At 37.0% G+C, this 12,675-nt stretch overlaps 1 protein-coding gene across 1 annotated transcript in view; it reads left to right on the forward strand.

The window, feature by feature from the left end:
• Nucleotides 1-12,675, forward strand: part of LOC110020393 — a 29,416-nt gene that overhangs the window by 8,603 nt on the left and 8,138 nt on the right. The window contains exons 4-6 of the mRNA XM_020718484.1: nucleotides 2,317-2,407; nucleotides 3,025-3,140; nucleotides 10,239-10,508. Of these exons, the coding sequence (XP_020574143.1) occupies nucleotides 2,317-2,407; nucleotides 3,025-3,140; nucleotides 10,239-10,508 (477 nt within the window). The remainder of the gene's footprint in view (nucleotides 1-2,316; nucleotides 2,408-3,024; nucleotides 3,141-10,238; nucleotides 10,509-12,675) is intronic.

Below are 12,675 nucleotides of genomic sequence, written 5' to 3' on the forward strand. Positions count from 1 at the left end.
TACTATCCTGCTGTCCCAAACAGCAACCTGCCTCCCCGTGCTGTCCTGCTATTCCAGCTGCCCATAACTGCTGCCACCACCCATCATCCACAATCCGGAAACCCTACCTTGCCACTACCTCTCTGACCCCCTAACTGTCACCATCATCACCCGGGATCCGTCCTAACGTGAGTTGTGTCTTGTGTGTTGTATTTTTTCTTTCAAGTGTGTTGATTATAACCGTCTATTTGCTTCCGATATTAATATTTGCTTTTCTTAATGTGGTTTGGTTTAACTCCGGTATTAGTTTTCATCATTTCTTTGTTGGTCTGTGCACAAAGCATGAACACGACAACCTAGTTTTGGGGCTTCTCAACTTAGATGATATTTTTTGTGAGGAAGGCGCCAAAGGGATATAGTACTGTCACCTTGAGAGAAATTAAATATCTCGAGGAGAATGGTCATTCATTGTTGTTTTCAAGCACCAGCCTGGTTGACTGGTTCCTTTTAAAAAAGTTGCCCCTTTTCTTGAGCAATCACTCTCCAAAGCAGTGCCTCACCCATACGTTGAGTTTGTTGGGAGGGAGAGGGAGAGGGATTAGATCTCATGAATCAATGTGGTCAAGAGCATCAAGCAAGCTAGCAATGGATGTAGGTGGCCGAAAAAATGCATAAGATTTGCAATTCTCGTCTTTTGTCAACTGTTATTTGGTGCATTTGACTATATGTAGTTATAGTCTTCACAATAAATGAATCATCTATAAAAGGATAATCATGTTTATAATCCTTGACTACCTTTTCTTCTACAGCTTGCTGCATGTCCACACACACATCAAATAAATCCTACAAGTTGCAAGAATTATTGTGTGATGCAAATGTGCAAATATTTGACAAAATATGAAAATTAAGATGGGAGATTTATACTTTCATGATATCAGATTGCTTGAATACCGAAATTGATGTTATGTAGAGATCAAGAGTTAGGGCTTCCTTGTGTAAATGACCATGGTTGTAGTGAGTAGTTTTGGGTGGAAGAGAAGATGGCTGAAACAAGGGGAAATAGATTTAGCAGTAGAATAAGAAAAGAAGGTACTAGTTTGGCCCATGTCTGATTGGAGTTATGTGTAAAAGGGTGACTAAGAGCTGCAACCATACTTAGAAAATGGTGTCAAAGAAGAGGCTAATTCGAAATAGGAGTTGGGGTAGAGAACCAGCAAAACAAAGGCAAGTTAGGAGAGCACATACATGCAAGAAAAAAAAAGAGATGTGGGAAATAATAAGACTAAGAGGAGAAACTGTGAGAGAGAGAGAGAGAGAGAGAGATTATGCCAAAGATTGCAATGAGAATATGTTAAATAGATTCTCATGAGAGAGGAGGATGTGGGAGTGCATATCAGCTTCATTATTATGAATCTAACTCTTTGGCGATCACCTATGCGATGATAAACAAAAAAGCCCTCCTTAGAGACCCAATCCTAAAGGCATTTTGATCATGCTTTCCATTGAAAATTTATTATTTTTAACTCTATATGGTCTAAGATTATTCCAATTATTTCTATTGTGATTGCACTATGGTTGTTAAAGGTGAAAAATGTAATTTCTTATTCTTCTTCCTAAAGAAATTTTTTGTAACATGATTGAAGCTCTTCAAGATACTAATTTTCATATTGATCATTATCACATAGAGGATTATGCATAATCCTATATTTTCTGTCAAGGTGATGCTTGTAAACTTAAATACCCTGATATCTATTGACCACGCAGTTTTGTCAGGAAACGGGACAACCTAAACATGTGACAGTAACTAGCTTCTAATACTTTATAGTCTGGTTCACTTATGTGTTTAATCCCAAGGATGGCTCTCGATTAGAATCTCTACCCAAAAAATTTTTTGCCTAATACTTTAAAAAAAAAAAAAATTTAAACCGCTGGATATTTTGCTCACCCTAAAAAAATGAAACTGGTTTGCCGCTCAGCTATTAGAAGATGCAAAAAAAAATTGCACATGTACATTTTTTCACCACACTGCGAGTTCTTATACAAGATTAACATAATGACATTGAGGTTACTTATGCCCTTATATTATAGGATAATCTTTAAAATAAGATTTAGACTAACTAGCAAATATTAAAATTTGACTCTGTCCTCTTTCTAGCTGGCAATATGCCTTTAAAACTTAACTAGTCTCTCTTGTTGTTGTTTTGATGTATGAATGCCCTGTAATTTTGCAAAATTTTGTGCGTCAAATTTACTTCATTATGTTGCTATTTTATTTGTTTGTTTTATTTTTTCCCTTTTAATAAAAATTAAGCGTACAAGCCAATTTATCTTTCTTAGGATAAAGGGTTTGAGGATGCTAAGCCTGTGATTGCTGCTCTGAAAAGCAAAGGTTTTTCTGCAGTAGGGGCTGCTGGATTTTGCTGGGGAGGTATGCTAATTCGTAGATATGAAATTATTTTTGTTAACCAAATGTAAATGGATCACATCTGGGTTTGTCAGCCTTGAGTTTTTTGAGAAACCGAAAAGGAAAAAATAATCTCATGATCAGAACTTGGACATGCGATTCTGATCCTTCCTCATGTGATTCTTATTATAGAATATCTACGTGACACAATTTTACCGCTGAACAATATTTTATGTTTTTTAATTAATTCAGCAGCATCATTTGCTTAAGCACTATTACGGACGAACAGTTGTGTTCATTACAACTTTTGAAGATATGATACTTGAAAATTTGGGGTTTCATCAATCTTACTTGTATTAAGAAATATCCAATATGACTATCATTTAACTAATACAACTGCTTGTTGGCCTAGATTTCATATTTTTGAAACCAGTAACCAAGATATAATTTTATTTAATTGAAAGCCTTATCTGATTAAATTTGATCTGATCTTAGGTTGGAAATTATACCCACATGAGGGCCTAGCTTTAGCATGTCCCTTAAGCCGTTGTCATGGAATATCCTTTTTTTATATATAGCTAACCTGCTTTTTTGGATAATTGCTTGCAATTTGCTAATGTCAAGCATGATGCTTGATGCAGCTAAGGTAGTTGCAGAACTAGCTAAGTCTGATGAGATCAAAGCTGCAGTTATGTTGCATCCTTCACTTGTTACAGTAGATGATACCAAAGGTATTGGACATCTTCCAAATTCAATTGTAATTATTTTATATTGTTTGCTTATTTTACTGAAAAAGGAATATTGTGTAAAATGGAGGAAGTGTATTTTAAATATTTGAATTAATTGATTTCTATAAATCAAGTAGATCACTCGTTTATGTTTGGTTTGGAGTAAAATAATTGATTGCTATAAATCAATTAGATCACTCGTTTATGTTTGGTTTGGAGTAAAATAAATTAATTGCTAAGCTTAACAATGATGGTTGGCTGTGGTGGCGTTCGGCAGCATTAGTAGCTAGTGGCGGTAAGCTACAGTGGCTAGCAATGGTGGCGGACAAAGCTTTGCCCTTGAAGTGTATCTAGAATTCGACTAAAATTAAGCAAATTTCAAGTACATTGAAAATGAATTACTGGTTGAATTTCAAATACTTCAAAATTTTGCAATACATTCCTTTTCATCCAAGCCAAACAACTAATTTTTAAAAATCATGCATTCTTTATACTTTCCACCATTTTTCCATCAAACCCAACCATCCCAACCCGAAACCCCCTCCCAAGACCCACAATAATCTTACTCTTCAATTTTCCATGCGCATAAATTGAAATCCTTCAGAAATCAATATATCTAAGCATTTTTATTATAATTATGAAAAACTTATATGACTAAATATATAAATGTGTTTCCATCTTTTTAGCTACATGGCTTATTTCCTTCTATGTTATAAAACTATTGATTCATTTACATTGAAATGTATATGTTAATAAAATGGCTAAAATGTGTGGATGTGGATTAGCTAAAATCTTTGTATTGAATAAGTTTGTAAAATGTTTGTGTTATTTTTGCAAAATTGCATGGAAGTAGGCAAGCACTCAACTAAAGTTATCTACTGTTTTTCACGCACAGCTAAAATGATGCATTATCATAAAACTCATTTTTTAATAACTTAAATCCTATCTCCTTGATGTGAATCCTATAAATATATAAACGTGTTTCCATCTTTGTAGCTACATGGCTTCTTTCCTCTATGTTATTGTCGGCATTTCCTTTTATGTTATAAAACACATGATCCATTTACATTGAAAATGTATATGTTAATAAAATGGCTAAAATGCATGGATTAGCTAAAATCTTTGTATTGAATAAGTTTGTAAAATGTTTGTGTTATTTTTGCAAAATTGCATGGAAATAGGCAAGCACTCAACTAAAGTTATCTATTGTTTTTCACGCACAGCTAAAATGATGCATTATCATAAAACTCATTTTTTAATAACTTAAATCCTATCTCCTTGATGTGAATCCTATAAATATATAAACGTGTTTCCATCTTTGTAGCTACATGGCTTATTTCCTTTTATGTTATAAAACACATGATCCATTTACATTGAAAATGTATATGTTAATAAAATGGCTAAAATGCATGGATTATCTAAAATCATTGTATTGAATAAGTTTGTAAAATGTTTGAGTTAATTTTGCAAAATTGCATGGAAATAGACAAGCACTCAACTAAAGTTATCTACTGTTTTTCACGCACAGCTAAAATGATGCATTATCAGAAAACTCATTTTTTAATAACTTAAATCCTATCTCCTTGGTATGAATCCTATAATTAGAAGGTATGGGCAAGTAGACAAAGTGAATTGAGTGAGGTAGATGAGTTAGGATCGAAGGGGAGTCTGATACCGGAATTTAACAAACATCCAAGGGGAAAACAAATATTATTATTGAATTAAAATATGAAATTACGACAAACAGTGAAAATATGAAATTGCAACAAAACAACAGCACGACATCAAAACTAGGGTTGCTTCTAAGGTGGAGGTAGTGTCGGCTAGGGGTTTGGACCTCTGAGTGATTGCAAGGGGTTAGCTAGCAGGCTGGAAATGGTTGGCAATGATGAGGGAATGTGGCGACATGAACAACAAGAACAACTTTGGAGGTGTTGTTCAGGGTGGCGAAAACAAGCAAAAAGGGGAAAAACATTAGGTGTGTTGTTTTTTGGGTGGCAACAGCAACAGGAAAGCTGTGAGGGAAAAGATGGGGAAGGGTATATGAAGAATAAACACTACTCAGAGACCAAGATTAGTCGGAGCACGTAGAATACAACCCATAGAGGAAAAAGAGATTCCGACATTTGTTTGCAATTTAATTGTCTTTTTGTTAAATCGGTGACGGCTGTCCTGAGATAAATGACAACAAAAACTATACCGAAAACACCACAAATGCATATATATAATCTCGGCTAACTAGGAGTGGGCCTCGCTTTTGAAAAGAGGAGACACTTTCCCTTGAGAGAGTCGGCTAGTCCTCAGAAGCTTTGGACCTAACTAGTCCATGCAGCAAGTTGTGCCCAAGAAGTTCTGGACAGCAAGGCAGGCAACGATCCCGTCAGTTTCTTGGGATTAGAGGAGTTTTGACCTCATCTGTTGAAGCTTCTGTCTCATAGTAACGAGCCATGTTGTCCACATTGAAGGTAGCATAAATGTTATGATCTTATGGTAAGTTAATCATATAGGCGATCCTGAAAGGTCCATCAGCTTTGGGTTTGAGTTTCCCAAAATTTCTGACAATAAACTTTTCTTTCTTCAATCTGATCCACACTAAACCTCCTACTTGAAAAGTCACATTCTTCTTGGTTTTATTAGCTTTGTTTGAGGTACTTGTGTTTTTGTATGGTTATCTCTTTATTAACCTCTTCATATAGCCTCTTTATCTTTTGCACTCTAGCCTCAGCATCCACATTAACCTCTGTAGCAGGAAGAAGTGGTACCAACAGAAGTGGGTTGAGCGGTTTGCGCCCATACACAATCTCAAAGGGAGTATATCATTTTGTCTGACTCATGAACCTATTGTAAGTAAATTCAGTCAGGCTAGAATTAGATCCAATTGTTTTATGTTCTTACCTATAAGCACCTCAGGAGATTCCCTAAACTTCTGTTCACCACCTCTGTCTAATCATCTGTCTATGGTTGTGCCATTGAGTTGAGCTGAAGTTTAGTACCAAGCTTCCCCCATAAGGTTCTCCAAAAGAGGCTTAGGAGCATGACAACTCTATCGTAAGTGATGGTCTTTGGTATCTCATGCAGTCTCACTATCTCCTGAAAATGAGAGATCATCGAAAAACTATCAACCACTACCATCAATGAATCCTTATTTTATTGTCTTATTGGAAGACCCACAATGAAATCCATACTAACATCCAACCATGGAGCCTATAGTACTAGTAATGGTGTGTGTATAAACCCCTTATTTTGTCCTCTGTTTTTGACAAGTGACGGACTTTGCACTGCCTATCATTCCTCTTCATACCTCTTTAGTTTAGGTATGACAAAAAAATTGTTCCCTCATAATTGTGAGGGCATTGTCTCTGTCAAAATGATCCGCTAATCCCCCATTGTGACCCTTTTGTATGATGACACTCTCAATGAACATCTGGAACACAATCTGTTTTGATGGAACAGGTAGCAATCATATATGTGGTATTGTCCTGTAGTTCTCTCCTGACACTAATCCCAAATCTCCTTGAAGTCCTAATCTGCCTCATACAGCTCCCTCACCACCTCGAATCCCACGACTATGGCATGCATGGAGGTGATCAATAAGTAGCGTCGACTCAGGGCATCTGCTACTCAATTATGACTCCCTTCCTTATGCTTGAGCGCAAACTGAAATGAAGATAAGAACTCAACTCAAAAAGCATGTCTTGACGGTAATGTGGCTATAGTATGCTCCTCTGGCTATATCACCTCACATTTCAGCATGCGCTACTCAAACTCTACTGTGAACTCCTCCACTGATAGCTCTCTCTATTGTAGGTGCTGGAGCTTCAAGAACATGTCATGACGGTAATGTAGGAGCAAGTACTTGCGCTGCATCTTCCTCATATTCTCCTAAGTTGTGATCTTGTTTCTACATTCCCTCTATCTCACTCTCTTTAAATTCTATCACTACAAAAAGATATTTTTCATCTTTATAGCAACAAGCTTCACTCTCCTATCAGCTAACACCTTATATTAAAAAATCCAGTCAACTATCTGCAACCAGTTGATGAAGACATCCAGATTCATTCTCCCATCGAAATCCAACAAGTCTACCTTCACCTTCATGTCTGTCAGGCCTCCAAAAGTCACTTCGTCTCTCAGCCTCCTCTGATACAGACTTTATGGTCTATCCTCCTCTTCATTGGAATCATCTTTATTAAAGGGATTCCAAATTTTCTCTCTCTCATCTTTGAATCTCACTATCACGATTGACGGTTATCTCTCCAGGGATTCTTTCCTCTATTTCCACAAGTATTTATTAATGTCAACGGATTTCTCACTGCATCTCTTCTATGTTGAGTTTCTGACCAGCTTTCGACACTTGTCTCCTCTATCACATGACTAGGGTTTAGATTTTGGAGGTGAAAGATGGTGTATGTGGCTGATTTAGGGTAGGGAAAATAATTTTGGGTGGCTGATTTAAAAAAATCATCAAGGGAGAATGGTTGTGGGTACAATTTGGGTCTAGTATTGGTGGATTTTTCTAAACCTAGGATGGAACTAGGGTTAAACTAGTTCTGATACCGAATGATACTGGACTTTAACAAACATCCAAGAGGAAAGCAAATATTACAATTGAATTCAAATCTAAAATTACAACAAAAAATAGTGGAAATTTGAAATTGTAACGAAAAAAATAACACTCACCCTAATTAGGGTTGATTCTAGGGTGGAGGCAATGTTAGTTAGGGGTTTGGATATTTAAGGAGATGGTAGGGGGATCTGCTGGCAGGTTGGAAGGGGTGGCAGCGATGAGGGAATGCGGCTGCAGCAGTGAAGGGGAGGTGGTCAGCAGCAAGAACGACATTGGAGGTGTTGTTCAATGTGGAGGAAACAAGAAAAACAGGGGAAACGGCTGGTTTGTTGTTTGCTGGGTGGCGATAGCAAAGGGAAAGCAACAAGGTGAAGGGAGTTGATGCGGGAAAGGATGGGGAACGAAATAGGAAGGATAAATACCGCCTAGAGACCAATATAGGATACAACTCGAAGAGAGAAAAGAGACACGGACGGCTGCCTCGAGACAAAACAAAACAAAAATTAACCCTAAAACACCACAAAAAAAAAAATTAATCCTAGATAATTAGCCATGGACCCCTTTATTGAAAAGAGGTGGCACTTCTTCTTGAGAGAGTTGGTCGGCTCTCAAAAGCCTTGGATAGAATCGGTCCAATTAGCAAGTGACGCGCGTAGTAGTTTTGGACCGAACTGGTCCAGGCAGCAAATTTGGTGACGCCCACGTGGGGCATTTTAACTTACTAGTTAAAACTTTTTTGTGAATATTGTATATATTTTTTTCATTACTTGACTAGAAATAATTTAATGGTCTTATTTTATGTTTGAAAACATGTGTACTATCATGACTATAATGTAATACATCTATGTAATACAACCATGATTTGCGAAAGATAATATTAGCAATATTCAAGAGTAGGATATCACATCCTAACTTATCTTTGTAACTACCTAACTTAATGGGAATTAACAAGTAGTAACAATAGACAATAAGATGTGGTTACCCATTTAACATTGAAAAAGATCAAGATGTCGCTTGGCCTTAGGTTAGCCTTAGTGAATACTTAAGTGGAAATGGCATTCATATCATTATGGTCATCGTAGCTAATCTATGCCTTTTTCATTATAGGAAACATGTGTAAAAACGATTTCTTCATCTCAAATCTTCATATGCGTGTTTGATTACAGATAAACATGTCATATTGCTCACATGTGCATCATCAACCATAGTATTTTTTACTTTAGATAAGAGAGTGTCATCAATAACTCACACTCAAAATCATCAGCGTTAGTGTCACCTGTTTCTCACAAAAATAAAATTTATGCTTCACATTAATTTTTTATGTGAAATTTTGTTAAAACTTAAAGTAGACAATGTCATTTTTCTTGGTGTGTATACTAGTAAAAGTCCTAAGATGGGAAGGAGTAGAGGAGGCTGAGAATGTAACAACAGGTTTAATAGTTGCCCTAAGAGTGGATGAGGAAGTTGCATGGCCTTTGAGCTTAGAATTTGAAATAGGAGCGTAATGAAAAGAATATTATGAAGTTTATGTATATTGCAATTCATATTTGTTCAACTTTCAATTTTAAATTCAAATATAAGTTTGTTTGCAATTTAATTGTCTTTTTGTTAAATCGGCCCCTACGGCACCATTTGCATCGTGCTCTAATGAGTCGACGTCGAGCCTACCAAAATATTTTGAAGGCTTATGTTAGGCTTAAGACTAAAAGGGGCAATTTAGTCATTTATCAGTTATTATTGTAGGGTATAAATAGGGCTAATAAATTAAGATTATGATATGCATGTGTGATTTTTGTCTTGAATGTTAGGATTAGGATTTGGGAGAGATCGCCTTCCTCTCCACTTGTAGGTGTTAGGGTTAGAGTTTGGGAGAGATTGTCTATCTCTGAAATTGTTGGTGTTTATCCTTTATGTATTCGGGTTGTGTTGTTTTATGTTAGTAAAATAAACTAATTTTTTCTGCCATAATTTCTATAGAAGTTCCTATCAAACTGGTATTCCAACATTCAATTATGGCAGATAAATATCATGATCATGATAGCTGGGAAGTCGATGATAGGATTATGTACAGTTTTTTTATCAGATATGGGATTGAGTGTGCCCTAGTGACGATTCGAGAAGTAGATGATGGGATTTCCACATTTTTGCCTCGATTTAAGTTAGTTGGGAGCCGTTGGGATCGTGCTTTTACATAGTTGGGAAGCCAACGACAGGATCCCAAGGATGGCGACGTGAATATAGTTCTGATTGAGTGTCGAAAGCCAAGGTTGGGATCACGAAAAGTACGGAGAGGTCAACGATAGAAGCGCAGTGTGCTCTAGTCGCATAGTCGCAATCCAATTTCTCTGAGAATTATCACAGCGCACCCTAGTCGCACAGTCGTGAGTAGAGGTAATCAGGAAACCAGCAATCAGGATTGGGGCATTGAGAGCTCTGTCTATGTGATCGAAATTTTTTTTGGAAGTAATGGCATCATAAAAATAGATGCCATGAAGGAAAAATTAATGGAAAACTGTGAGCTAAATCATATCTGAAATGAATGAGTATTTTTCGACCGTAGAGGGGCATTTCTCGGCCATGGAGGGGAGATTTCATAGTCCTGGAAGAAATGATGAAGAATGTTGTGGAGCTTCATGTAAGCCTGCGACTGCTAGCCATGGAGAACGATGACGTCTGGAGCGGACACAAGCGACAACAATCAGAAGCAATCGTGCGGCATCATGGTAGCATCATTGCTTTAGGCGGTTCTGGAGTCATGGGATCCAGCGGAGTAATGGGTAGTAGACTCAAGCATGCAATAGTCCTGAGATCATGGGTTTCTTCTATCAGTGTGCGCCCATATCACTAATCCCATATATAGAAGGTCGGGATCAGGAGATGTTGTAGGGGTGAGATCAGAAGTGTTTTTTTACCGTAGAGGGGCATTTCTTGGCCATGGAGAGAAGATTCATGGCCCTGGAGGAAATGATGAAGGACATTGTGGAGCTTCATGCAAACCCTCCACTGTTTGTTGCGGAGAACGATGATGTGTAGAGAAAACGCAAACGACAACAATCAGAAGGAAGGGTAGCATCATTGCTTTAGGCGATTCTGGAGTCGTGGGATCGAGCAAAGGAATGGGCAGCAAACTCAAGCATGCAATAGTCTTGTGATCATGGGTTTTTTCTATCAGTGTGCGCCCATATCACTAATCCCGGGTATAGAAGGATGAGATCATGAGTTGTTGCAGGCCGGGATCATACAACCTAGTGTGAGCTCGTTCTTTGGCCCAATTTTGTTAGTGAATAAGGATGGGAGTTGATATTTCTGTGTGGATTATCGGGCAATGGACAAGAAAACAATACTTGACAAATTTTACATCCTTGTGATCGATGAGTTATAGGATGAATTATTTGGGGTTGCAATATCATACGAGATTGACTTGAAGTAAGGATACCATCATATTCGAATGCGACTGATGGATGTGCACAAGGCTGTATTTTGAATTCATGAGGATCACTACGAATTTCTATTTAATAGAAATGGTTGCGAGATGAGGACGCTATGTGGGAGCCATACATAGGGGTGAGCATTCGGTTGGTTGGGATGGATCAATTTTAAGATTGCTCAAACAGATTTAAACCGAAATCCAGAAACTGAAGTACTGAACCAAACAAAATTTTGATAAAACTGAATCAGTCAATCCGAAGTTTAGGTTCAAATGAATCAATTTTACGTACACCAAAATAAATATTTGTTGTATAAAAAAATAAAACACACACTGATGTAGTGGGCTAGTAGTAGCAAGTGATATTCAATAAATAAAAATAATATGGTTGCAAAAGTCTCAATATGGTTGCAAAAATAAAATTAATAGATTTCAATTTCAAGAATTATGTTCAATTGATAAAAATAACTTATAACCTAAAGAAAATGAGGTACAATAGTGAACAACCTGCCTTTTTCAATAATGATGACTTTGATATAGCCACAAATGATGACAGGTCTTATATGTTTCAAAAATTTATGGCGTAGCCATTTCAACATAAACAAACTTTTGTTAGAAACTAAACTCACTAGTCATTTAGGGTTAAAAAAATGCCCATCTTTGTTGTAGAAGAATATAGAGAGTTCAATGTCAAATCACTAGCAAGCTTGCGAGATTGTGGACCAGAGTTTTGTGTGAAGAATATTAGGGCTACAACTAGAAGACGAAAGTAAAAGTTTGAATACCCTAATAGGTGAGATTCGTGGGACCAAGACTCTTCATGCCTCTCCAACTTCCCCATTTCCACCTTTGACGACACCTTAAGCCGCATCGTGGTTTGTACCTCACTGAGCCTTTGCCAATACAGTAAAAAGGAAATGCCTACAAATTTGGTTTCAGTTCTGGTTTTACATGCAGAGTAGTAAAATTGCAATTAAATAAAAGGTACTTGAAAGGTAAAACGCAGTAAAGTAAAATGCTGTAGATAAACTGTAAAAGCATACTTGGGCATCTGCTACTGTTGCGTTATTAGTGTTGCGAGCGTAATATGATTTGCAGTAGATATAAATAAACTTACAAGAAAATAAATAAGGCAAGAAAACCCAGCATAAAAGTCATAACAAATGAGTAGTAAAAATCACAAGCAAAAGAAACATATGACGACATATGAAAGATCAGGACTGGGTATAAGACTTTGGTGAAAGTGGGGGCTCAGAGCTGGGCTGTGTGCTTCCCGAAACAGGAGTTACCGGTCTGACAATCTACAGAAGGTAGTCCTTAATCTCGATCCAAATGACTAACCATGGACTTTTATAAATTTTCATAGAAAGGTTTTCATGCACAAGTTGTTTTGTTGTTCAAGTCCTTTTTTATGCAGAGTTCTTTTTAACATGCAAAAGAAATTTTTATTTTATTTTTGTAAATATTTTGTAAAGTGGTACAGTCCACAGGCTAGTCGCTTTAATCGTGCTAGAACTACTGACAACCTAAGAGTGTCGGGGCAACGATCCCACCAAGAATCGGCGAATAG

The sequence above is a fragment of the Phalaenopsis equestris genome, unplaced genomic scaffold, assembly GCF_001263595.1.
Source record: "Phalaenopsis equestris unplaced genomic scaffold, ASM126359v1 Scaffold000002, whole genome shotgun sequence".
NCBI classification, from domain to species: Eukaryota; Viridiplantae; Streptophyta; class Magnoliopsida; order Asparagales; family Orchidaceae; genus Phalaenopsis; species Phalaenopsis equestris.